Source organism: Monodon monoceros, unplaced genomic scaffold, assembly GCF_005190385.1.
Source record: "Monodon monoceros isolate NGI ecotype Baffin Bay Population unplaced genomic scaffold, NGI_Narwhal_1 Super_Scaffold_13, whole genome shotgun sequence".
In the NCBI taxonomy this organism is placed as follows: domain Eukaryota; kingdom Metazoa; phylum Chordata; class Mammalia; order Artiodactyla; family Monodontidae; genus Monodon; species Monodon monoceros.
This window is the reverse complement of record NW_021703769.1, coordinates 77,686,847-77,714,127: the sequence shown is the minus strand read 5'-3', so window position 1 is coordinate 77,714,127 and position 27,281 is coordinate 77,686,847. Positions and strand designations below refer to the sequence as shown.

Genomic DNA, 27,281 nt, shown 5'->3' with positions numbered 1-27,281 from the left:
CCCCTGCAGGCCCCCTGCCGAGTCTCCCCTCCCTGCTTGTGAGCACTGCTGCTTGGAACACCTTTGTCTCTCACTTCCTGTAGGAAGATGTCCCTGGCCTTCTGCCCCTTCCCCCACCTGCCTCCAGCCTCTGCTTGGTGCTCCCTGGTCACCTGCACTGTCTTCTTGTGCAGGTAACCGTCACATGGGCTTGAAATGATCTGCGGGCTGAGACCCTGGCTTTATTTGTCTCAGTAGTCATGGCACTTAGCCCAGTGCCTTGCATATAGTAGACACTCAATAAAGGTTTACTGAATGGAACTAGAAGGGAGAGGTTAGTAGAAGCTCGGTTAACATGTAAGGGGTGTCGAGGGCAGAAGGAGCAACAAGTGAGGCAGGTGGGTGTCGGGGAGGGGGCAGGTAGAGGGTGGCCCGTGCAAATAAGGGTGATGGCTTGGAGAGAGAGGCCAAATGTGGGTCTGATTGAGTGGGCAGCCAGAGAAACAACACACACACACACACACACACACACACACACACACTGATTGATTGATTGATTATAGGAAATTGGCTCACGCTACCATCTGCAAGCTAGACACCCCAGGAAAGCCAGTGGTGTAATTCAGTCTAACTCCAAAGGCCTGAGAACCAGGGGAGCCAGTGGTGTAAGTTCCAGGCCTAACTGATATCCCAGCTCATGTGATCAGGCAGAAAAAGAACTGAAATCTCCCTTTTTCTGCCTTTTTGTTCTATTCAAGCCTTCAACCGTGGATGACGCCCATGCAATTTGGGAAGGGCCATCTTCTGTACTCAGTTTCCTGATTCAGTCTCTTCATGAAACACCTTCACAGACACACCCAGAAATAACGTTTAGCCAAATATTTGGGCACCCTGTGACCCAGTCAAGTTGACACAAAATTAGCCATCACAGCAGGCTAGGTGATTTCAGAGTCAACTAGCATTACCAAGCACCCCCCTGTGGCCATGCTGTGTGCAACCATTTGCCCCCCAAGAGTGGGTATTACCCTACATACAAGAAGAGAAACTAAGTCCAGCATTCACACCTAAACAGAGCAAAGCCTCTTCCCATCGTTGGCAGGCGTTGGGTCGTGACTGCAGCTTGCTGCAACTTTACCTCTTTTCCACCTCAGACCTTCTGTGGCTTCATACTCCATCCTACTCCAATGTACTATTTTAATGATTAGTATTACTGACAGCGATAATTAACATATGTGTGATGCTATAATAGAAACGACAGCTAACTCTTACATAACATTGGATATACCAGGCAATTCTCTGTGTTTTACCTACATTAACTAGCCTCCTTTCATCAATGGGGAAATTGAGGCACAGAGAGGTTGAGTGACTTGCCCAAGGCCACATGTGGCCAGGGTTGCAGCCCAGGGTCTTATCTGACTTTCCCAGTAAGCTGCCCAAGGCCATATGGCAAGAGAAAGCTGGAGGTTGGACTTGAACCTGGGAATTTGGATTTAAAAACCTTTATTCATCCAGACTTCTGACTCTGCCTTCAGAATCCTGGGATGTTTTTACTGTGAGGGGGTCCTCGAAGACCCTCTCACTTTCCCTCCTTCTCCCGCAGGCCCTGTGCTCACAGGTGTCCCCTGCCCCATCTGCCTGTGTGAGCAACTGCCTTCTGCTAAATGGCTTTTATACAGAGCCCATGTCCTGGCTCTTAAAAAGGAATGTGTGGGATGAATAAGCACCTAAAAATAACTCCAGATCAATTTTTTGGGCGGGGTGGATTGGGGTGGGGAAAGGTCTGTGTTTTCCTTTCTCTCCTCTCCCTCCCTCCCTCTGCCCGCAAGGCCCATAAACTGCTGCTGGCTGACATCTGGGCCAGGCTGGCTTCCTGTAAGGCTGTAATAACACGGAATTAGCCTGGCGGCCGCCCTCTCCTACACAAAAATGCCAGTGCTTGGTCACTACAGGCGTCTCCGAGTTGCTGCCTTCCTGCCGTGGTCCATGCTCCCGGGACAGGTCCTTGTTCATCAGATAACTGGGCGAGACACATTCCTGGACTTGTCCTCCCTGTGGAGGAGCAGTGGAAAAACCCCTCCAAGTGAGAGGCTGGCAGCTTCTGGGCTGGGCCATTTGAGGGAGCCCCAAATTCCTGCCTCCAGGGAGGAGCCTGGAGGGCAGGAGCGGAGTGCTCTCTGGTAGCCTGGGTCCCCGCATCGAGGTTTCCAGGCCGTCTGCTGACTCAGGGACTTGGCTGAATGGCTCGCATCTGTCTCTGTGCTTCTAACAGGCCCCTTACCCCCACCAGCCACCCACAGGCCGCCTGGAGAGGATTTAGAAATCCAGCAGATCTTTGCTGCCCAGAACCCGCCAGCTAAAAGCGGCATCCTGAGAGTGGGCTACGTTTCTTCCTCGGCGGAGTCTGTCTTGCAGAATGGATTGGTTCTGGGGGTATGCCAGGCGTTTTTGTACAGCTCAGCCGTGCTTGAGGTCTCTTTCCCCTGTGATGTCAAATATGTAGAAAGGGACACTGGTGTTTAATATGGCAGGGGTTGGGGGGAATGGAATGGCAATGTAAAGAGGGAAAAGAAACCTACCAGGGGCAAAGGGTTCAGAGGTCCCCGCTTATGCTGAACCTTTGGCCAAGGGATGGAAAATTCCAGGTGGAAGCTCCGAAATTCCCAGTGTTGAAGTGCTAAGGGAAGCGCCACACCTAGAAGACCTAGTCTTCTGCCCCCCTCGGCTTCAGCCAGGACTGGGGCGGGGCTTCCTGTGCCCCAGCTATGTGGTTGGTCAGTGGTTCACTTGTTCCCAGTCTCGGGTGCACATCCTGGGGGAACTTGAAAATGCCAGCGCCCAGGCTCTGTCCCCAGGCCAGTTATATCAGCATCCCTGGGGTGGGGCCCCACCTTCCCAGGTGATGGCAGCATGCAGCAGGGGTGGTGAGCCGCCTCTGGCAATAACCTCTGTTTTCCTCCACCCTCCGCCTTGCTTCTCAGCTTCTGATTTCTCAAATTCAGAGGTGGGCACTGCCACACCAAGCGTCATGTCCTACATAACGGGCTTGGTAAATAAGGTTGGGGGCTGCTGTGCCGTTGATGATGATGTTGATGACAATTTAGGCCACACTGTAGGGACTAGAAGCATTCGAAAAGTCCTTTTCTATGGCTTCATTAAAAAGAGTCCCCTATAGGGCTTTCCTGGTGGCGCAGTGATTGGGAGTCCGCCTGCCGATGCAGGGGACACGGGTGCGTGCCCCGGTCCGGGAAGATCCCACATACCGCGGAGCGGCTGGGCCCGTGAGCCATGGCCGCTGAGCCTGCGCATCTGGAGCCTGTGCTCCGCAACGGGAGAGGCCACAACAGTGAGAGGCCCGCAGTTCCTTATAAATACTGAAGGGAAAAGGTCAGTTTTAAAGTTGTACTTAAGATCCCAAAGGGCTCTTTTTTTTTTTAATTTTTTGGCCACGGTGCACTTGGCATGAGGGATCTTAGTTCCCCAGGGATCAAACCCGGGCCCCTGCAGTGGAAGTGCAGAGTCTTTTTTTTTTTTTTTTTTTTTTGCGGTACGCGGGCCTCTCATTGCTGTGGCCTCTCCCGTTGCGGAGCGCAGGCTCCGGACGCGCAGGCTCAGCGGCCATGGCTCACGGGCCCAGCCGCTCTGCGGCATGTGGGATCTTCCCGGACCAGGGCACGAACCCACGTCCCCTGAATCGGCAGGTGGACTCTCAACCACTGCGCCACCAGGGAAGCCCGGAAGTGCAGAGTCTTAACCACTGGACCACCAGGGAAGTCCCCCAAGGGGCTTAGAAACAAAGGTTCCCCTTAGCCCACAGCCAGCAAATGACCCATCCTCTGAGAGCTTTACTGCCTTCACCTGGGCCTGGCCTGAGTTGGGTTCTCTTGTCCTGAGGACCAAGCGAGCCTCCCAGATGGCCCTCCTGGCTCCCTTGACTCCCAGGAGACTCCTGGATCTGCGTCTCTGAGCCCCACCTACTCAAACTGCAGCTTGGCCAGAGGCCCCCCCTGGGAACGTGGCCAGCCAGCAGGGCGGACTTAATGCAGTGAAGACCACTTTCCTCCCCGCAGTGCCCCAGAAAGCAGGGCCCTTGTCCTAATTCCTCCCGATTCCTCTTTACAGGACCACTTGCCCCCAGCCCCCAGGGTCAGATCTTTCTCTGCCCCGCCTTCATCCTGCAGCCTTCCCCTTTCCCAGTTGTTCCCTTCTTGAAGCCCTGTCTTCCTGGCTCCCCACTGCTGCCCTTGACCACCTGCAGCTTCCAGCCTGTCTCCTCCCTGGAGCCTCCCAGGCAGCACTCCCAGCGGCTGGCCTCAAACACAGCGGGGCAAGAGAGAATCTACAGGCTGGAGGGGCAGCAGGAGCCATCACTCAGCCCACCCTCTGTGGCCCGACTCCCCTCCACCCTCACCAGGGGCTCCAGCCAGCCTCAGCCCAGCTCCGAAAGCCAAGGGTCACTAGCCCCGCTTTACCTCTTGAGTCGGTGTCTGGCTCTTCGTACACAGCAGCCTGTCTGTCTTTCTGCTGCCTACACGAGCCTGAGTGTCCTAGCTGGGACTCCCTCTCCCTCCCCGTGGGTCTGCTCAGTGAGACAGCTCCGCTTCCACACAGATGCACATGGCCTGTTTCACTCGCCATGCTCGGTCACGCTACCCTCCTGCCCAGCCCTGCCGCCCAGTCTTCCTGCATGTGCTCCGATTTTCCCCAGCTGCCCATCTCCCGCCACAGTTCCATCCACACGCTGCTTTCCCGGACCCCACGGGAGGAGAGTTCAAGTGCGCTGGCAGTTGAAATGGGGTGTCAGGCAGTCCCTGTCCGTGCCGATGCTCGAGCTGCTCCAGGATTGGCAGGGGCCTGGTAGCAGCCCTGCACAGTCCTCTTGAATTGCCTGAGAGCTTCTGGTTTTCTCGATTTGAAACTGCTGTCTGCCCACTCATACCCCAGCCCATTTATGTGTATCATTTCTCTGGAGGGAAGCACATTTCCCGGATGCTTTAGCAGCTGCAGCTGCAGTCCCAAAGGGAGCCACTGGTAAGCAGGACTGGAAATAGAATTCTAGATCTGGAGGTTCACAGATGATAAAACCAGGGCTCAGGCACTCAGGCTCATGCACACTTAGTGCCAGAGTGAGGGGGTACCCCAGACCACTGGCCCTTCCTCCTAGGATGGCCCTCTCCCTGACCAGGAGGGGGCAGTTCCAGGAGCTGCACCCCCGGGCTCCCGGGTATGTGCCCACAACTCCCTTGGTCCTGGAGGGGGCCTGATGATAGCAGAGCCCTTGACCTTTCCCAGCTCTAAGTGGCACTTCAGGCCTCTTCTCATTACTCATTTATGCTGAGGGTCCCCAGGGGTAGCTGTGACATCTCCAGCAGTCCCAGCAGGGGCAGACGCACCCCAGCTGATGGAGGGGCTTCCATGGCCTTGCTCCTGGAAGGCTGACAAGCTGTCAGCAGACAGTGATCTGAGCCCCAGCAGTGCCTGAGTTTACCCTGGGAAAGTGAGCTGTGGATACAGAGGGAAAGCAGGGAATTTGCAGGCAGACGGCCTGTCATAGTCGCATCTATGGGACCTTGGGAAGACACTGGCCTCTCCATAGCTCAAGATCTGTATCTGGAGAACTGTGAGCTGGGGGGATGAGACAGGACAGTGTAGGCAGAGCATCTGGTCTGGTGCCTGGCACGTTGCAGGTGAGTTCCTTGCTCCCATGGACCCTGTGATGGGCAGGCTGCTCACAGATGTTTATTACTTTTAATGCAGGCTCAACACTGCCCTTCAGTAGCTAAACCTTTATTGAGCAGCTGCTCAGAGGCCAGGCCAGAGCCCCTGTGCCAATTTGGTGGCACTGCCTGCTCAGTGCCCCAAGTGGAGATTACCACCCATGCTCCTGTTTGGGCCTCTTGTGAACATCAACACACCTGAGGCTGGTCCGGATGAGGAGGGCTGGTGGCCTGTCCACAAGAAAGCCAGGGGTTCCTGCAGACCTGGTACCTGGCTGTGGCGTGAGCTCGGGACTCCAATCAGATGCGTTAAGCTTCTGACAACCTGGCCCTTCAGGACCACAAAGGATGAGGCTTCTGGGGGCAGCTGTGGCAACTCACTGAGCTGAGTCGTTTCACACGGATGCCCACTGAGATCCAGGGCTCGGCAGCAACGTCCAGGTGGGGAACCTTTTTGCCACCAGCTGCCCCTGCCAGCCGAGGGCCTCCCCAGGAGAGTTATCAGCTTCACATTTTATTGTCACCATGTCACCATCACCTGGGTATTGCTGAGAGGTTCCTATAGAATGAAATTTGCATATTGAAAGCAAATAACTAGGATTCCATATAAATTAGAGGTATGCTCCTAGAGGTCATGGGAAAGACTTCCCACCGGTTCCAGCTGAGAGGTTTTGGCAAGATAATGTGGGGATGGAGGCTGATTCCCTTTGTAACCTCCAGATGCTGGGGTAACCTTTTTAACCACCAAGGAGGTGGGAATTTTAGTCACTACCTAGCAGTTCACTCTATTTTCTAGTACTTTCTTAACTCTGGGGTCTCCCTTCTGCATTCTCTGCTTTTCTTTTACTTCCCCTCATTCCCCTATGGTTAAGGGATTTTCTTGGTCATGCCCAGATATCTCATTCATTGATTACAGTTTCCTGCCTAAGGTGCAATCATTTTCTCTCTCTCTGGCGTGTTATAGTCAATATTTATTTTAACTTCAGTTTCAGAATTTGGGACAATGCCAGGTATCTCTAAGATATAGGCCTGTTTAGTGTGTTCAGGGGAAATGTTTCAACTACTTAAGGAGTCATTCCTTAGGGCCCATCCTTGCATATCCACAGCAGATAAGCCTATTATACAGCAGCACACACAGCGGAGAGGGAATAAGTGTTGAAGTCCAAGGGGCAGCTAGCAGGCCCTGCATTTGAATCACTGATGCTCAGTACCTGGCACTGTGGATTTATGCAAATCACTTAGGGGAAGGAGGGGAAGGCAGCCGAATTCAGTGTAATTAATATATAATTAATAAACAAGGTTTTAAAATGAAGAAAAACAACCCCGTAAATTAAAATACATACTAACAATAACATGGTTCACACTTCCTGCCAACCCCAGTGAGGGCAGGTTTCCCACAGGTAGGGCAGTGCCAGGTGCCCAGGATGCTGCCCAGTGCAATGCAGCGTGAACCCGCAACAGGGGCTACGAGCGGAGTAGGGGTTATGAGCGGGGGCTCTGGAATACACTGCCTGCGTTCAACCCTGGCTTCCCTGCCTATTAGCTATGGGGCCCTGGGAAAGGCACTTAACCTCTCTGGGTCTCCTTCCTTATCTGTAAAATAAGGATAATAATAGTAACGCTTAGTATACAGGGTTGTTGTGGGGACTAAAAGAAATAACGGCTGTAAAGTACTTGTCATAGTGCCTGGCACCTGGTAAGAACTCAGGAGACGTTATCAGTTGCTATTATTATTCACAGCATGACACAGTGCCCCCTCACCTCCCACCCCCGCTGCCAGCAGCACCCCCCTTCCCACTCGCCTTGTGATGCCCTGCCCTTCAGGTATCCTGAGATACATTCTAGGTCAGGGGACTCTTTATGCATCTTGAGGTTTTTTCTTTTTCAACTTTTAAGGGTAATCAGAGCCCCTGCAGAGAGAGGCAGCGGAAGGCTTTTCCCACTGGAGTCAAAATGACTCGTTGAAAAGGCCAAGCTCTGTCCAAAGAAAGACCCGTGGAAATACTCCATGAGGTTGAGAGCCCGCCGCCGATGCAGGGGACACGGGTTCGTGCCCCGGTCCGGGAAGATCCCACATGCCGCGGAGCGGCTGGGCCCGTGAGCCATGGCCGCCGGGCCTGCGCGTCCCGAGTCTGTGCTCCGCGGCGGGAGGGGCCCCAACAGTGAGAGGCCCGCGTACCGCAAAAAAAAAAAAACAAAAAACACAAAGACCCGTGGAAATACTCCATGATGGAGCCACCAGGATCACAGGCGGTGCTGGGATCGCAGTCGCCCTGGCCAAGCCTCTGTTTGCAGATGTGCCCGCACGGGAATATTAGGAGCTGCTCAGCTGGTGGCGGCTGGTTAATGTCCTTTGTGGCTCGGCTGGGTATAGTGGCTGTAGTTCTATATTTTTTCTCCCTATAAACCTATTAACTTACTGTCATTTAAATCAGAATGACTACTGTTATCCTTGGCTTTTTTTTTTTTGGTTTCTTTTTTCTTATGAATTCAGCTTTTTAAGAAGAAAATATCTAGAACTTTTCAGGAACTAGCCACCAAGGAAATGGGGAGATGAGTGTGCTAAAGCCAAGCCTGGGGCCAGCCTCCCACGGTGCTGTGTGCTTTACAGGCACTGGTTTGCTTTAACTCTCACATCAGTCCTGGGAGGTAGAATATTTATTTCTTTTCATGGAAGAAAACTAAAATTCAGAGAGGTTAAGGAACTTACCCATATCTAGAAAGTCATGCAACCAGATTTCAACTTGAGGTCTGTCTCACTCCGGAGCCTACATTTTCGAGAAAGAAATGTAACAGCCACCATTTAATTTAACAGCCACCGTTGTGATGCAGGTAAAATATTTCATTACATTGTCCTTATGAAATGTTAAAACACGTTAGGCAAAGCTAAAGAAGCTTTGGACCTCCCCTCCCCATCTCAGTGCCTTTTCCGGCTTGCTTTCTTCTACAACACCTCGCGTGCAAAATAAGTGTTGTAATAATAATAATACCTGGGCTTCCCTGGTGGCGCAGTGGTTGAGAGTCCGCCTGCCGATGCAGGGGACACGGGTTCGTGCCCCGGTCCGGGAAGATCCCACATGCCGCGGAGCAGCTGCGCCCGTGAGCCATGGCCGCTGAGCCTGCGCATCCGGAGCCTATGCTCCGCAACGGGAGAGGCCACAACAGTGAGAGGCCCGCGCACCGCAAAAAAAAAAAATAAATAAAAATAATACCTATTCTATCTGCCTTAACCTGAGTTGAATGAGATAATGGACAAAAAGACATTTTAAAAACTTTGCAGCCCTCTGTATATGCTTACTGTTAGTGGTAGCAGTTAGCATAGTAACATGCATTATATAAGGCCATTTTGTAGGGAGTACTGTTTAGTTGTTTTTTGTTTTTAAAATATTTATTTAGGCTGCACAGGTCTTAGTTGAGGCACGCAGGATCTTAGTTGTGGCATGCGGGATCTTTTAGTTGCGGCATGTGGAATCCCTAGTTGCAGCATGTGGAATCTTTAGTTGAGGCTCGTGCACTCTAAGTTGTGGCATGCGTGTGGGATCTAGTTCCCCAACCAGGGATTGAACCTGGGCTCCCTGCATGGGGAGGGCGGAGTCTTACCCTTTGGACCACCAGGGAAGTCCCTATTGTTTGGTTTAAACCTCATTACTGGGAATTAATGGAATCTCATGCCTCAAAGTACTCAAAGGCCCAGCCCTGAGCCTCTCAGCGGAGTTCTTCAGTGTGGTAGTTGTAGGGCTAGGCGGCAGAATCACGGTTCTCCAGTAGGTGTCACCCTCCACCAGGACACATCCTCTGCACCTTCTGTACCGGCTTCCTGGGTCTATTTAGCACTTCTCAATTGAAGTTAGGTGGAGCAGTGATTCTGGTGTATTTGGGTTGACAAGAGGCCTGGGGCAAGTTAGTAAGTATGGGGTGGGTCACTCAGGGAGGCTCAGCCTCTGCCTGTGGGAACTCACAGGTGAGCAGAGAGCCCAGGGCAAGGACCACCCCCATCCAAGGTTGATGCAGGCTATACCCAGAGGCTGTCCATTGCAGGAAGGGACTCTGAGTGACTGGCTATGTCTGGATGGGTCAGGGATGTCTTTGTAGAGAAGGTGATGCTTGAGATGGGTTCTAAAAGGTGAGAAAGAATCTTCCAAGCTGAGGAGGTGGGAAGGACATTCCAGGAGTGTCCTGCGGTGGGCCAGGACTTCATTGATGGGGTGGACAGGAAAGGATGGGAGAAGGTGGCTAGGATGGAGGGGGATGAGGCCAGGTTAGTAAGGACCTTGAGGGCCAGATGAACTGTGCAAAGGTTTTTTGTTTCATTTTGTTTTTGTTTCCGTTTGGGGTCAGCCAGTAAGGAGTCACAGCTAAAGGTGTAGAAGATGAACTGGACATGTAGCGACTGGAGGCAGGGAGGCCAGTTAGGAGGCTGTGGTTTAAAGTCTTATCCAGTGCAGGAGCAATTGGTATGGGGAGGGAAGACATAGACTGGAAACTGTTGGCAAGAAAGAACTGCATGGACATGGGAACTGATTAGATGGGGTGAGAGTGGCAGTTGTCAATGGAGGAGTTAAGGCTGACCTTGATGTTTCTAGCCTGATGAACGAAGTGGGTGTGGAACCATTAGTGAAGACAGAAAACGGGAGCTGGAGCAGATTGTGAAAACAGAGGGAAAAGAAAATTTTATCTTTGGATTCCTTGAGTATGAGGTGCCTGTGAGACTTCCCCAGGTGTTGATGTCCGGTAGACAGTTGAATATAGTGACCTGGAGCTGATGAAGAAAGGACAGCAGCCTGAGGGGCACAGCATTCTTATTTTGACCTACTGTTTCTTTCTATCCAGTTTTTTCAAAAGAGACTTCTCCAGCCTGAGCTGGGTTTCATGCATATTTCAAATTGCTTCTCTCTGTAGTGGCACAATTAGAAATGTCTTTCCTTAAAAACCTGAGACCACAGGATGCCTCGTGGCACAGCCGCTGTGGAATGGGGAATGCAAAGCCCCCATCTTTTCACTTCTCCAAGTCTGAACCTGTCACCCCAAGAAGAGTTGCAGGAAAGGCAGGCACCCAAAGATGTTTGTGTGCTGGGCAGGCCTAGCAGGTGACGGGTTAGCCAAGGCAAAGAAGCCCAGGCTCTCTTAAGAAGCTGTTTGCTCCTTCCCTGTATTTGTATGTTGTGTGCACACGTGCATCCGTATGCTTGCCTGTAGGTACTTTCTTATTTGCCAGGGTGCCCCCCCCGCCCCCCAAATGGAGCAGGAGAGGAACAGCCCTATTCATGGCTCCTGCTGGCCTCTCTTTCACAAGAGCAGCTCCCCAGCAAAGAAGTCCAGCAGAGAGAGCAGCCCTGAGGCAGGCGCCTGTCTGGAGCGGTGACACTGGCCCTCACTGCCTTTGGGCAGCATGTTCGTTTCCTGTGTCCGTTGTAACAAATTATCATCAACTTGGTAGCTAAAACAACAGAAATTGATTCTCTCCTGGTTCTGGAGGCCGGAAGTCCAAAATCACATCACTGGGCCAAAATCAAGGTGTTGACGGGGCCCACTCCTTTCACAGGCTCTAGGAGAGAATCTCTTCCTTGCCTGTTGCAGCTTCTGGTGGCTGACAGCACTTCTTAGCTTGTGGCCGCATCACTCTAATCTCCACATCCTCTGTGTGTCGTATCTCCCTCTTACAAGGATGCCCAAGACTGCATCAAAGGTCTACGCAGATAATCCAGGGTCTTCTTCCCACCTCAGGAGCCTTGGCTTAATCATATGTGCACATGACCTTTGCCACGTAGAGTAGTATTTACAGGTTCCAGGGATTAGGACCTGATATCTTTGGTGGTGTGTGTGTGGCGGCGACAGGGGGTGGGGGCATCATTCAACCTACTACAGGTAAGGTTTGGGAAAGATCTTTCATTCAACTCTTAACACCTGTGTGTGAAGCAGGTGTCACTATCCCCATTTTAGCAATGAGAAAATGGGCTTTGCCAGCTAAGATGCCAAGATCTATTGGGAGACCTTGATCAACCCCAGAGTTAAGGGTTCATAATATTTTTATTTTCATTTATTATTATTATTATTTTGGCCACGAGGCACAGCATGGGATCTTAGTTCCCTGACCAGCGATTGAACCCGTGGCCCCTGCGTTGGAAGCACAGAGTCTTAACCACTGGACCGCCAGGGAAGTCCCGGGCTCATAATATTTTTAAAACATGAAATCTATCTTTTTTTTTTTTTTTTTAAAGAAAAAAGATGGTTGTCCATTTAAACAACCAGCAGATAATCCAAAACTCACTTCTGCATTGGGTGACTCCTGCTGGCTCACCTGGCCCTGACCTCCCTTGGGTGTCCAGGTTGGAGGATGAGGAAGTGGTGGCATGCTTCCCTCCTGCCTCGTACCTCATTTGGGTCAACTCTTGTGGACATGTCAGTAGCAGGGTCTATGGGAGCCCAGAATACCAGAACTGACCACGGCACCCTCCTGCCTTCCCTGGCTGGGGCACAGTGCTGGAAGAACTGGGCTTGCCAGGGGCAGCCCTGGGGTGGGGCGGGAGAGTCAGTGTGCGGTCCAGACTCAGGGTTAGACAGAGAGACCTGGGCCCAGAGAGCCCTTTCCTGAAGCTGAGGGGCCCTGGACTGGGCTCGGACCTGGGAAGTAAAAATAACCACCACGACAAAAAGCCCCTGACCTTCCTGTACTTTTGCTTTTATATCTTATTTATATCATCTTTTATATCATGGGGTTCTCACATCCCCCTAGAAGGCAGGCAGGGAAACAGCCTCTATGACATAGATCAAGAACTCAGCTTTGAAGGGGAGGGTGCTGCCCTAGTCAGCCCAGCAGGCCCTGGGGCCAGGATGGGGGACTTAGCAGTGCTGCCTCCCCAGCCCCTCGGTGTGGGTCAGAGGGCCAGCGTTGTGGGTGCATCCTGTCACCTGTTTATAAAACCGGATTTCACTCCGTGGCAGCATGAGAAGCTCTTTTGGGCTTGGGCTGTACTGTCCTTAGTGAGGTTTCTTCTGCCCTCATTTCTCGCCAGGTGTGTGACCTGGGGCAAATCACTCCCCTTCTCTGAGCCTCAGTTTTCTTACCCTGTAAAGCAGGGCTGGTGTAAGTGGACTGAGGTCCGTGCTGACTCCGCTGAGCTGGAAGGCTGCTTCTTCCTGCACCTCCGAGGATGTGAGGCAGCCTGTGTTGAAACCATAGGCTTGGGCCTCCAGCCTTTTTCTGGAGACCGTGCCTCAAAAGAGCATTTGCCAGGAGCCCTTTTCCGCCACCAGCCGCATCTCCTTGCAGAGAGGAGTCTGTCTCCCATTTCTCTTAGGTAGACTAGGCATTGAGTAAGGGAGTCTGGCTTGAGAGAAAGGGGCTCTGAGCTCAGGGCAGACATCATTTAGAAGCCAGTAGGCAGGTTGGCTCTGGGCTCCCTTGCGGGGGGCCTCGGAGCCTTCCGGGGATACCTGTACCACTTCCTGCTATTCGTCCATCTGTTTGCGGACCCCAGACTCTTCTGGGCGTCCCCTCCGGATTAGCCGCAGGCGGCTAACCACTGGGTTTGAATTCCGCCTTTGTCCAGTGAAGCCAAGTGGGGAGGGGCCGAGCAGACCCCCTGCCCCCACTGGAATGTCGGCTCGGTGCGCCCCCCAGCTCTCCCCGCTTTTCAGCCGCCTCCGCCGCCCACTTCCTGAGTCCCACTGACCCCACCACCCAAACGCGCACACACTCACACTCACACTCACTCCCCGGCGGCCTCGCTGCGGGCTCAGCGATCCTGGCCGCGGGCCTCGGGGAGAAGCGACCTTTTGTTATTCAAATCACACCCTCGCCGCGCGCCCGGGCCGCAGGCTCCGGCCCCGGGAATCCGTCCATTGATCCCACCCCGCCCGGCATCCCCGCACCGCCACCACCGTCACCGCTACCGCCGCGGCGGCTCGGGCGCCTGCAGCAGATTTCGGGATTCCCCGGGCCCCGGGCGCTCCACCGCGCCGGGCCGCGCCTCCCCGCCCCCGGTGCGCGCTGCGGCTCGGCGCGCGGCCCCCTCCCCTTCCCCGCCTCCCCTCCCCCTCCCCTTCCTTTCTCCGGACCAGCCTCGGTCCTGCCGCCGCCGCCGCCGCCGCCGCCGCCTTCCCCGGTCCGCGGGGGCCCTGCCGGCCGCCCTCCCCGCAGCATGGCACCATCCGGGCTGAATTAGCTGGGAGCAGCGTTCGGGGCACGCGGGATCTCCAGGGGCGGGGGGGTGCCCTGCAGCCTCGGTCATGGATGTGAGCAAGATGGTAAGTGAAGAGCGGGGTCTCTGCCCTGGAACCTCCGCGTCCGCGTCCCCGTCCCTCCCCCCGTCCCTTGATCCATTGAAAGTTTCTGGATGGTTGATCCTGCCTGTTGGCCCCAACTCCAGGCGTGCTGGAGGAGGGAGCGGGGCCAGGATTCTGGAGGCGGGTGGCCGACACAGCTGGGCTTCCCGGTTTCCCGCCGCGCTGCCGCCAGGGCTGCCCCGGAGAGCTCGCTAGACTCCAGGGAGAGAGGGCTGTTGAGCTCGCCTCCCACACTGGGGAACCAGCCTGGCGGAGGGAGGACAGGGCTGCGGGAAGGGGGCTCGTCCTACCTCCTCCAGAGCCCCTGCTCTCACACGTATTTGAGATTTATGGGAAGATTTTTGGACTGAGCCAGTGGGCAGGAGGGCACAGGTGGGTGGCCTGGGAGAGCAATGAGGAGAAGCCAGGGCTTTCACCATCCTGCAGGGTGAGGGGACAGGGATGGACCCCTTGGCATAGAGTCCTTGGAGGGGTGTTCTAGATTTACCACTTGTAGACCCCCAACTGCCTTGGCTTAGGGGGCAGCAGACACCATTGACTCTTAAGCATCTAATTCTCTGGAGGGAGCTGATTCTTCCCCCAGGGCAGCCCTCCACTCCCCCAGGGGCACAGTAGGAGCTGAATACAATGTTGTTCATTGATTAATTGAGGAGCAGCCCTGGGGGTTGGGGTGGGAGTAGTGGGTGGGATGTGATTTGGGGGACTCTGAAAGGAGGGGTTCTCTGGGAGCACTTGGAGACCTGGGGCAGGTTTGTCTAAGTTCTGATTGGCTCCCACTCTGAATGAAGATTTAAAGGTGTCCTTGAGATCACTACCACCCTGACCCTGGCTTTAGACCCACACCCCAGCCTTACAACCTTTGAGGGCAGGTGCCTCAGGTTGGAGAGGTACCCCATGATGGCCTGTGCTTCATGGGGGCCCCAGGGCTTCAGAGGAAAAGACCTGGGTTGGGGTGTGTCTGGGGAAGGGGACCTCTGGATCTGCCTATACCTTAGGGAAGGGAAGGTACTGGAATTTCAGTTGGTCTTGTACAGAATTAGGCTAGTTTTTCCCAGAAAGTGTCCTTTGGAAGTAGCCATTTCTTTGGAGAAGACCAGTAAGCTCCGGGCCCTGCCAAGCCTTTGGCATTCTGTCTTGGGTAGGCGACAGTGGGATAGGGAGCAGAGGATGGGTGAGAGTCATTCCTTCCGGTGGCAGGAGACCACTCTCAAACTGAGTGCTGCCCCTGGGGCGAGGGGCCTCACTGGCTTTCATCTTTGTCTGAGGACACAAACCTGCCCATGGCTGGGCAATGCCAAGAGGCTGGACAACCATTCCCTATGTGTGTATCATGAAAGCTTATTTTCTCTGGGTAACTATTAGAAATACCCCTCAAAAAAGTCATCTGTGAGGGTGGGAAGGTGGAAAGCTGAGCAGCAGCCAGGCCCTTTCCAGGATCTGTCTTAGCAAGACCGGAGTCACCTGTCTAGGCTATGGGGGAGGGTGGGTGGGAGGTACAGGGAACCTGAAGTTCTAGTCCAATGGCTGCCAAACCAGATCACCTCTGAGCTTCCTTCTGTCCCTGAGCTTAGATTCTTTCCAAAGGCTGGTCTGTGAGGACCAGCTTACAGGGTTTAGGGACCTCTGTCTCTAGAGATCTGGTCCACTTCTGACACTACCACCTACCTCCATCCATCCCCTCTTTAACTCAACAGTGCTTATTTAATTCCTGTCATTTCTATAGCAAGTGCTGTGTGAAGGACACAGAAACGTAACGTATGGCCTCCTTGCTCCTCAGGCCCTTAGCCTCTGGGTGAGGGGTCCAGAGAGATGCAGGTCGACCTAACAGCTATTAGTGCAGGCCCCGAGCAGAAGGCTGTGGGGTCTGCGAAGGGATGGGCTGCAGAGTCCAGAGGAAAGACGAGGCCCTAGGCTGGGTCTTCAAGGCTGAGTGGAGTCGGCTCTGCTGAGAGCAGTGAGGGGCATTGCCTCTTAGGAGTTCCAGGAAGACAAATGGGCAGAACCCATTGGGTGAGACTGAGGACGTCTGGCTGGGACAGAGGTTTGAGATCAGAAAATGTTAAGATCTCTGGTTGGGGCCCAACCAGAAAGGCCTTGAACGCCAGCCAAGGCGTTCCGACTTTGGCCTGTAGGCAGTGGGTAACCTTCAGAGAATTTTGGACACAGGAGAGGCACATGTGTTGCCTCTTTCGTCTTTTAGCTTGGGGTCCAAACAAAAGTGATATTAGATTCTCATTAATCATTGAGCAGCCAAGCTTCCAGCCCAGAAACAATTGTTCTCGGCTCTTTGTAAAGAGCACAGACCCTGGACTGTGTAGCAACAAGAACCTTACCCACCCCAGGGAATTGGCATCTGCTTCCTATTCCTGCAAAAGGCCGAAGTTACTTTCTGTTCTGACCATGAAAGCCCCATCTCCGGTTTAAAGTCCTCATTCTGGGGGCCCTTGGCTCCAGGGTCAGACCTCAAACCCAGCATTTCAGTCATATCCTTGGCAAAGCCCAACACCAGCCTTGGGCTTTCACTCGCTTATTGCTGGATGAGAAAAAGCAGAGTATAGTTTATCCCTCTGAGCATGTTTCTTAACCTTTTAGCCTCGTGTGTAAAATAAGCCTTGAGCGTCCTCATCAAGGTTGGAAATAATCCTTTAAGGCGCAGGACCTAGTAAGTCCTCCATACACGGTGGCCGTTATGATAATGATGGTCCCCAAAGTCTGATCTAAGATGACTCTGACCTCCCCCTCACACACACCCCCCCACACACAGCCTTTATTTTCTTGATTGGCCTAAAGAGCTGAACTTAGGCTGTATTTCAGTTGACTGCTTTGGGGACCAGTTCTCCCAGGTCTAGTTCTCTTTCTGAATGAAGGTACAAATGAGTGGAGACAATGGATTCGCCAGCTGCTGTGACCCAATGAATTTTTGATGACGTCAGATATCTGCCCAAGGGAGAGCTGGTTTAACCCGGCACTCAGGGGTAAAGTGCCTATGCCTTTTGGGGATTGATGACGGGGTCTGTGCCTTTACTGAATACAGAGCGTGAATGCACCGTGCTGTAATTAGGGGATCAGAGTCATCGCTGTCATTTCTTAACAAAAGGACGTATAGTTTATGTAACGATTTATATTTACATAGTGCTTTACAGGTTACAATGCATTTCACACCTGTTCCTGTTCACCACAACCCCATGAGAAAAGCAAGGCAGAAAGAATTAGCCACATTTTACAGATAAGAAAACTGAAGTTCAGAAAAGTGAAACCCTGGAGCAAGATGTGGTATCCCCAGTTCTCCACATCACCAGAATTATGACAAAGCCAATAAAGGGTAAGGAAAAAGATTGAGTGAACAGATTCTAGGATGGACAGAAGCTAATCTAAAACGATGAGCTGGATGTGGTGGCCTTTGGCCTCTGGGTCCCCGAGGGGAGAAGATTCAGGGAGAAGGGATTAGCACCCATCTATGTGGACTACGCCCCTCATCAGGCATCTACAGCTGTTTTTAATGCTTGGGGTTTCTTCATGAATCTCGGCTGCCTGCCTTAAATGTGAGACTTCTGACCCCTGGGATCTTCCAGCTTACACAGCAGGAAGATGGGAAGAGGTCAGGAAAAAAGCAGAGAAAAGCATCTCAGGTGTTCTGAGTAAATGATGTTGATGGTGGGGCAGGAAGAAGCTTCAGGCCAACCTGCCGCCTGCTGAGGTTCGTGTGTATTTGCTGGGTCGAGGAGAGGCGTGGTAGAGGGAAACGCGAAGCCAGAGAGATCCCAGGGTAGAATGATGCCCAGGACTCCACCCACAGCTTGCATCAGCTAAACCATGTGGAAAGGAAGGCTTAGTGTCTGAGCTAAATAATCAGTCAAAGCTGGACATGGATGACCGGCTTGGTGAAACCAGAGCAGCGTTTTCAGTTCTGGGTCACAAAATACCAGTTTCGTGGGTTGCAGCTAAGCATTTGCAAGAGTGAAACAGACTAGAAAACATCCAAGTGTATTACGTGGACGAAGGTTCATGAAATTGGTTTGGTTGTATACACATGCACACACAAGCGTGGACTGGCCTTGTAAGATGTGCTTTCTACTGTGGTCAGAGTCAAAGGAGATTGGAAGCCTCTGACTAGAGGCTGTCCAGAGAGCTGTGAGGGGGATGCCAGCCTCGTGCAATGAGTAGTTCAGTCTGTGGAAGGGAAGACTTCAGAGAGGACGATTGGCAGCTGAGGGCTGTGGGGAGGAAGAGGTAGTTTATGTACTGGGGGCGGGCTCTGGGACATGGGGCTTTGGCTGGCCAGGACCGCCCCACAGCAGAGCATCCTATGGCAGAATCAACTCCCTGAAGAGGGAGAGCACCTCCCTGGCCATTGGAGCTGCCGAAGGACCCTGGAGGAGCATGGCCTCCGAGTCCTTGCCAACCTAGAGACTCTGGCTCAGTGCTCAGACTTCGGGAACAGCCCTCAGAGACCTGTCATTCCTCGGCTAAGGTGTGGCTGGCCCCAGGTGAAAGGCAGCTCCTTTTCACACTGGGGAGCAGTTCCAGAGAAGTGAGCTTTATGCATCACCAGGCACAGTTTCTCAAACTGAGCAGAGCATCACGGACCAGCCACCTTCTCCAAACAGCCCGTGGAACAAGGTCAGGGATCAGAGATGACATTGGCCTCAGCCAAGTGCCAGTGGGGAAGGAAATCTGTTATTTGCCTCTTTTTAAAATGCTTACGAAAAAAAAGAGTTTTTGATTTACCATCTGACTGCTGTCTCTTATTGTCACTGAACACTAAGATTTTATCCTACCCGGATGAGGTTCCGTTCAATTCAGACGCATGTTGAATCCTCCCTGTGTGCTCAGGCCCCTGGGGGGTGGGTGTTAAGATGCTGGGGACCCAGAGCTGAGGATGGCCGAGTTGTCTCTTGAAAGGCTTAGAGTCAAGAGAGGGAGACGGATTTCCTTGAAATGCTTTGAGTGGGGGGACTCATAGACATTGGTAGTTGATGGAACACTCTCAGCTGGATTATTTGCTCCCTCAAAATAGCCTTGGGAAAGAAACAGGATTTAGGGTCCTAAGTTCAGATGCGCATGTAGGTTTTAAGACAGCCCAGCCCACAGATGACCAATCCTCCCTGCCGACCGACTCTCCCTGCCGTCTTCCCCCTACTCCACTCCACTCCCCCCAAACCTCCTCCCCCCCAGACACAGCTGGGTGATTTTTTTGAAGAGCATGTCCAGGGGCTGTTTCCGCTCTACCTTTGTCTTATTTCTTGCCCTAGAGGTCCCAGTCCAAAGCCATACAGGCACGTCGCCTGGCAGCTGCCCCGAACCAAAGGATTTTCGCAGTCAGACAAAATTCATGTTCCCCGGGCCACCAAAGAAATTAAGCCTTTTTTTTTTAAGAAGATGTTGGGGGTAGGCGTTTATTAATTAATTTATTTTTGCTGTGTTGGGTTTTCGTTTCTGTGTGAGTGCTTTCTCTAGTTGTGGGAAGCGGGGGCCACAGTTCATCGCGGTGCGCGGGCCTCTCACTATCGCGGCCTCTCGTTGCGGAGCACAGGCTCCAGACGCTCAGGCTCAGTAGTTGTGGCACACGGGCCTAGTTGCTCTGCAGCACGTGGGATCCTCCCAGACCAGGGCTCAAACCCTTGTCCCCTGCATTAGCAGGCAGATTCTCAACCACTGCGCCACCAGGGAAGCCCCGAAATTAAGCCATTTTAAGAAAAAAAAAAAAAAATCTCTGTGTCTCCTCTAGATTCCTTAAATCCTAGTGAGTCTTTGATCTGGAGGGGATTGCTTGTGAGCAAATAGGACAGGGATTGCAGGGTGGGAAGCATGTTTATAAATGTGAGCGGGAGCCAGCACTGCCCCCTGCACACACAGGATCAGGAGGTGACTTCTGTGTCCTGAGACTGCCCTACTTGCTGACCAGGGGCTTTGGAGTCACAAAGGCCAGAGGCTAAATCCTGATGCCACCACTTGCCGCTGCAGGACCAGGGACAGGTTAGCTGACCTTTGCTATATACATCAGCTAACTTTCTCAGATCGATTGGTGTCTGCCAACTTGTGAGAGGCTGAGATGGCCTGTTTACAGTTCTTGGCACATGGAGGGGCTTCGTAAGCCATGGCTATAATTATTAGTATTTTTGCTTATTCATTTAGGCAACAAATAAAATCTTTCTTTTTGGGGGGGGGATTTACAAGCCATCCTTTTGTTAATAATTTAAAAATTTATTATGTTATGGTCTCACCATGGTTTGTATAATGTTGATTCTCTGGCATTTACTGAATCTTCCTTTATGGCCTAGTCCATGTTTAATTTTTGTGAATGATCTATGTGCACCCAAAAAGGATGTCTGTTCTCTGTTGGGTGAATTCTCCATATATTTATTAGTTTAACCTTAATATATCTCTTTATCTTTGTATTTTGCTTTTTGTGTTGTTTAAGCCATCAGTTTCCAAGAGGGACCAAATAAAATCTTGAAACTTCAGGTGAAGGAGTAGAACAGTCCTTCTTTCGGGACCACCCCTCTGCTGGTAATCAGGGCAATTAGACATGTTATAAGTAAATACAGTACATGTGATAAAACGCACAGGGTACTTTTGAGGGATGTGCTAGGGTGGGAGAGGGTGGGCTTAACTGCCTGGCACTAGAGGAAGGGGCTCACTGAGAAAACTGGAGGAGGAGGGGGAAGGAATTTGTCCAGAGGGTAAGGAAGGTAAGAGCATTCCAGGCAGAGAAAGCCACGCGTGCGCAAGGTCACAAGACCACGGGATGAGCTCGGGAACCACCTGCTCTTTATACCAGAAGATTAGGTGCAATCCCTATTTCCGTGGGACTAGCCAGTTTCCCAGGACATGGGATCTAAATCTTTATACCTCAGTGTTGTGTTTCCTGGAAAAAGGTGGTGTTTAAGCTGTGTTGTGAGTCTGGGGAGTGGTGATTTCATTGATGAAAATACATGGCGCACAGTAGGTGCTGACTGGATGGGTGATGAAGTGGTGAGAGGACGTTCCGGTTAGGAGAGCGGCGCTGTGTGCAGGTGGACGGGTGTTGAGGTTTCTCGGGAGCAGGGCCAGAGGAATGAGACAGGAGAGATGAGTGGGAGCAGGGAGTTAGGGTCCCGGTGAAAAATAATCAGCAGGTGTTGCGTAAGTGAGGCAGTCTCCACTGAACAGTCAGACCCGAAAGTGCTCTTCTGGCCAACAGGCTTACACCTGCTTCTGGTCCCAGTGCCTGGAGGTGGCCCTGGCTGGTGCCAGGATATGTGTGGGAGCTGCACACCATGGGTGGGGGAAAGTGTTTTGGAGATGAGCATTTCATTAACTTTCTATCATGACCTCTCTTTGGAGCACGAGTTCAGCCTCATTTTCTGGGACCTAAAATAGCTTTCTTTTGCTGGATTTCTCCCAGGCTGGATTCCTAGGGAAGTAGTCTTACCAAATCACTGCCTCCTTGGCCCCCCTAGCTCAAAGATCCGTGTCAGCAGTTTTAGTGCTGGACGGCGATTTTCCCAGTGCTGTCAGCTAGGGTCCTGGCTATCATCCTTTCTGTCCTATGCATATGTCAGCATTGTCCCCTGAGTCAGCAGACTCTGAGTTCTTTCTGTGACAACTTTCTGCCTATGCTTTGACTTCTCAGCTCCCGAGGGGAGATGGCCATGAGTGTACTGGCCTCGGATGCTGTAACTTAGGAGGGCTGGGCTCCTGCACTTTTGGTACATTTTAATCTCACATAGCTGTAGTCATTAGCAGCTGTGGTGAGGAAACAGGTAACACACAGGAAAACATTTAACTTATGCTAGTTTTCAGAAAAGATGAAAAAGTATAAAAAAAAAAGCAAGATCAGGCATACTCCCACCATTCAGAATTACTAATAATTTGGTATAGATCCTTACAGACTTTTTTATTCGTGGGTGTGAATGTGTACATACCAACACACATGCACGTGTGCTAGGTTGAACCATATGAAAGGGTAAAGGACTTTTTAGAAGTCAAAAATGGCCAAATGTTCATTTGATTTAACAAAATACAAGCATATACACGTAGACAAATACATATTTAAACAAAATGGGGCCATGTCTTAATACAGTTTTGTAAACTTGTATTTTAGCTTTCACTACACTTTAGATCTAGAAACAGTTATATCAGAGTGGTGAAGGGCATCGGTCCTGGAGTTCAAATTCCGTAGCCACCACTTACTCACCAGGGCAGGGGACTGGGGCTCCCTGAGCCACAGTTTTCCCACTTGTGTAGTGCGATAATCACAGTAACCTCCGTATAGGGTTGTTGTGAAGGCAGATTCAGCAACTGTTAGCAACTGTTAGCAATTCATATTTCCAGATGAATAGAGCCATGTATCGTTTCATTGTAATCACCCTCCCACTAATAGACATTTAGCTGTATCTGTTTTCCACAGTTGAGGTGAGATCCTTATACACATATCTAAGTGTCTATCTGGTCACTGCTTTACACTTTAATAACTTGGGCTTTGAGATTTGGGCTTAGGACTTCCCTGGTGGTGCCGTGGTTAAGAATCCGCCTGCCAATGCAGGAGAAACGGGTTCAAGCCCTGGTCCAGGAAGATCCCACATGCCGTGAAGCACCTAAGCCTGTCCTCCGCAACTACTGAGCCTGCGCTCAAGAGCCCCAAGCCACAACTACTGAAGCCCGCACGCCTAGAGCCCGTGCTCCCCAACAAGAGAAGCCACCGCAATGAGAAGCCCGCGCACCACAATCGAGTAGCTCCCACTCTCGGCAACTAGAGGAAGCCCGCGCGCAGCAACGAAGACCCAACGCAGCCAAAAACAAATAAATTAAAAAAAAAAAAAAAAGATTTGGGCTTTTCAGAATTGTTTTAATTGGTGTGTTTTGGGCTGAGTGGTGCTTACGGGGAAAGCTGCTTGGACGGTTCTCTCTTCCGTTGCCCTATAACTGTATGCTAGGCTCTCTGGGCCCGGCCTCCTCTTCTCTTTTTCATACTCCAGCAACACTGCCATTGGGCACCGGCCCCCACTTTTGTGCCGGCTGCTGGCCTCTCCCCTGAATGCCCCTACAGGCCCCTTCTCTAGGCCAGCTCACTGGGTCCAGGGAAGGGCCGCCGGGTCTGACCCGTTCAGCCTGGTTCGATGCTCACCCCACCCTCCCTACCACCTGCACCCACCAACGCCTCCTCCCACGGGCTGTGTACACAATGCCACCATCTTTCTCCCCACCTAGATCACTGTCTTTGAAGCCGGGACTTAAGTCTCACTCATCTGTGAGTAACTTAGTACAGCACTTGACATGGGTGCTCAGTATTTGTTTGGTGGCTGAATTTATTGAATGAATACAACCATGACTAATTAATGGCAGGACTTAAATAAACAGAGATGGTTTGGGGAGGATGGGGTTAATCTAGGTTATAGGTGTGGCTTGAAGCAAAGGCTTGGGGTGCAGCTGTGAGCCCCTGGACGTGTCTGGCATCGCTGGAGCTGGGCTTTATTTATTTATTTTTTTGTTTATTTATTTATTTATTTGGCCGTGCCATGCGGCATGCGGGGTCTTAGTTCCCTGACCAGGGATCGAACCCGTGCCTCCTGCAGTGGAAGCGCAGAGTCTTAACCACTGGACCTCCAGGGAAGTCCAGGAGCTGTGCTTTAGAAAGAGAGGTCTAGCCATGTCATGACCACCAGGTGCTGGTAGCCCAGAAACCAGCAGGATGTCAGGCCTGGGTGCCCAGCGGGAGTTCACCCTGCCTGGGCCCTTTGGGTGTCTCCCTCTACACCCCTACACTTCTCCTGACCCTTGTGGCTTTTTCCCCTGAGGAAGGGCTCTCCTTCACCCCTCGAGAAACAGAAGTGAGAGTTTCTGGCTGCTCTGATTTCTGAGGAAGTCACATCGCAGCCCTACAGCTGATGACGAAATCCACCTACAGAATTAGCAACCACCCGTCTCTCCGCTTTAGAAAACCGTTTAGCAAATCCACCCCAGCTCGTTATTACTCCCTGGGTCCGGGGCTGGAAATATCCTTCGGGTTTCTGCCTGCCAGCTAGGACAGTTGATGGCCTCCCGGGGGTAACCTGATCCTGCCCTACTCACTCCACTCTCTTCTCTTTGGGCCTGACCTGAGTTCAGTGAGCCTGTGCTTTAGTTATATGTTAATAAGGACTTCAGTTCCTGGAACCCTGGGCTTGACATTGACCTGTGTGTTCTCTCAGTGGAAATGAGTCAGAATGATCCTTCCCAGGCCTGGAACGATGTTGCTGGGATGGATGGGCCTGAAATTGGAGTGAGATCTTGGTTCAAATCCTGGCTCTGCTGCTTACCAGCCGGGTCATCTAGCTAGTCAGGCATCACAACTAGCTGGACAAGTCTTAACCATTCTTGAGTCTCAGTTACCCCATCTAGTCAATGGAGGTAGCAGTCTCAGTGTTACTCTAAGGGTTACATGAAAGAAGGCATGCAGATGAATCTGGGATCTATTACAGGCCAGGACAGGTTAATTGAAATAGAGAATTAGCACCTGAGCCACAGTGAGGTAAGTGACTCTTTAGTCTGTGTTTTTAGATAAGGAAATTGAGAACCAAAAGGAGGGAGGGGGTGACAGGAGAGAAGGAAGGAAGGTGAGAGAACTGAGGAGGGAGTCTGGATGGGTTTTTTTTTTTCTTCTTTTAAAAATTGAAGTATAGTTGATTTACAATATTGTGTCAGTTTCAGGTGTACAGCAAAGTGATTTGGTTATATATAGATATATGTATATATCTATTATTTTTCTTTTTTAAAATTTATTTTATTTTTATTTTATTTTTGGCTGCATTGGATCTTTGTTGCTGCACATGGGCTTTCTCTAGTTGTGGCAAGTGGGGGCCACTCTTTGTTGCAGTGCGCGGGCTTCTCATTGCGGTGGTTTCTCTTGTTGCGGAGCACGGGCTGTAGGCTCCCAGGCTCAGTAGTTGTGGTGCACAGGCTTAGTTGCTCCACAACATGTGGGATCTTCCCGGACCAGGGCTTGAACCCGGGTTCCCTGCACTGGCAGGCAGATTCTTAACCACTGCGCCACCAGGGAAGCCCTATATCTATTTTTTAAATTCTTTTCCATTACAGTTTATTACAAGATATTGAATACAGTTCCCTATGCTATACAGTAGGTCCTTGTTTATCTATTTTATATATAGTAGTGTACATCTTTTAATCCCATGCTCCCAATTTATCCCTCCCCTCCCTTCCCCTTTGGTAACTGTAAGTTTGTTTTCTAGGTCTGTTTCTATTTTGTAAATAAATTCATTTGTATCTTTTCTTTAGATTCCACATATAAGTGATATCATATAATAGTTGTCTTTTTCTATCTGACTTACTTCACTTAGTATGATAATCTGTGAGTCCATTCATGTTGCTGTAAATGGCATTATTTCATTCTTTTTTTTTATGGCTGAGTAATATTTTATTGTATGTATGTACCACATCTTCTTTATTCATCTGTTGATGGACACTTAGGTTGCTTCCATGTCTTGGCTATTGTAACTAGTGTGGCTATGACCATTGGGGTGCATGTATCTTTTCGAATTAGAGCTTTCGTCTTTTCTGGATATATGCCCAGGAGTGGGATTGCTGGATCATATGGTAACTCTATTTTGAGTTTTTTAAAGAACCTCCATACTGTTTTCCATAGTGGCTGCACCAGTTTACATTCCCACCAACAGTGTAGGATGGTTCTCTTTTCTCCACACCCTCTCCAGCATTTATTATTTGTAGACTTTTTGATAGTGGCCGTTCTGACCAGTGTGAGGTGATACCTCATTATAGTTTTGATTTGCATTTCTCTAATAATTAGCAGCGTGGAGCATCTTTTCATCTGCCTTTTGGCCAGATGGTCTTCTTTAGAGAAATGTCTGTTTGGGTCTTCTGCCCATGTTTTGATTGGGTTATTTGGTTTTTTGTTATTGAGTTGTATGAGCTGTTTGTATATCTTGGAAATGAAGCCCTTGTCGTTCACATCATTTGCAAATATTTTCTCCCAGTCCCTAGGTTGTCTTTTCGTTTTATGATTTCTTTTGCTGTGCAAAAGCTTATATATAAGTTTGATTAGATCCCATTTGTTTATTTTTGCTATTGCCTTGGGAGACTGACCTAAGAAAACATTGCTAAGATTTATGTCAGAAAATGTTTTGTGTATGTTCTCTTCTAGGAGTTTTATGGCGTCATGTCTTATATTTAAGTCTTTAAGCCATTTTGAGTTTTTCTGAATGGTGTGAGGTTATGTTCTAACTTCATTGATATACATGTGGCTGTCCAGCTTTCCCAGCCTCACTTGCTGAAGAGATTGTCATTTCCCCATTGTATATTCTTGCCTTCCTTCTTGAAGATTAACTGACCGTAGGTGTGTGGGTTTATTTCTTGGCTCTCTATTTTGTTCCATTGATCTGTATATCTGTTTTTGTGCCAATACCATGCTGTTTTGATCACTGTAGCTTTGTAGTATGTCTTAAGTCTGGGAGCGTTATGCCTCCAGCTTTGTTCTTTTTCCTCAGCATTGCTTTGGCAATTCTGGGTCTTTTGTGGTTCCATATAAATTTTAGGATTATTTGTTCTAGTTCTGTGAAAAATGTCATGAGTAGTTTGATAGGAATTGCATTAAATCTGTAGATTGCTTTGGGTAGTTTGGCCATTTTAACTATATTAATTCTTCCAATCCAAAAGCATGGGATATCTTTCCGTTTCCTTGGATCATCTTCGATTTCCTTTATAGTTTTATAGTTCTCAGCATTTAAGTCTTTCACCTCCTTGGTTAGGTTTATTCCTAGATTTTTTGTTTTTTGTTTTTTTGATGTGATTTTAAATGGGATTTTTTTTTTACTTTCTGTTATTTCATTGTTAGCGTAAATAAATGCAACAGATTTCTGTATATTAATCTTGTATTCTACCTTGCTGAACTCATTTATCAGTTCTAATAGTTTTTGTGTAGAGTCTTTAGGGTTTTCTACATAGAGTATCATGTCATCTGCATATAATGACTTTTATCTCTTCCTTTCTGATTTGGATACCTTTTATTTCTTTTTCTTGTCTGATTGTTGTGGCTAGAACTTCCAATACTATGTTGAATAGAAGTGGTGAGAGTGGGCATCCTTGTCATGTTTCAGAATTTAGGGAGAAAGATTTCAGCTTTTCACTGTCTAGTATTATGTTGGCTGTGGGTTTGTCATAAGTGGCTTTTATGTTGAGATATGTTCCCTCTGTGCCCACTTTGGCAAGAGTTTTTATCATGACTGGATGTTGAATTTTATCAGATGCTTTTTCAGCATCTGAGATGATCATGTAGTTTCTATCTTTTCTTTTGTTGATGTGATGGCA

The 27,281-nt window shown here is 50.5% G+C and overlaps 1 protein-coding gene across 2 annotated transcripts in view; it reads left to right on the top strand.

The window, feature by feature from the left end:
* Window positions 1-27,281, top strand: part of HIP1 (huntingtin interacting protein 1) — a 156,106-nt gene that overhangs the window by 56,343 nt on the left and 72,482 nt on the right. The window contains exon 1 of one of the 2 annotated variants that reach the window (XM_029219747.1): window positions 13,794-13,940. The exons of the other annotated variant lie outside the window; for it this stretch is intronic. Coding sequence (XP_029075580.1) covers window positions 13,923-13,940 — 18 coding nt within the window. The 5' untranslated portion in view covers window positions 13,794-13,922. Of the gene's footprint in view, window positions 1-13,793; window positions 13,941-27,281 lie in introns of those variants that run through there. 2 annotated transcript variants of the gene reach the window in all.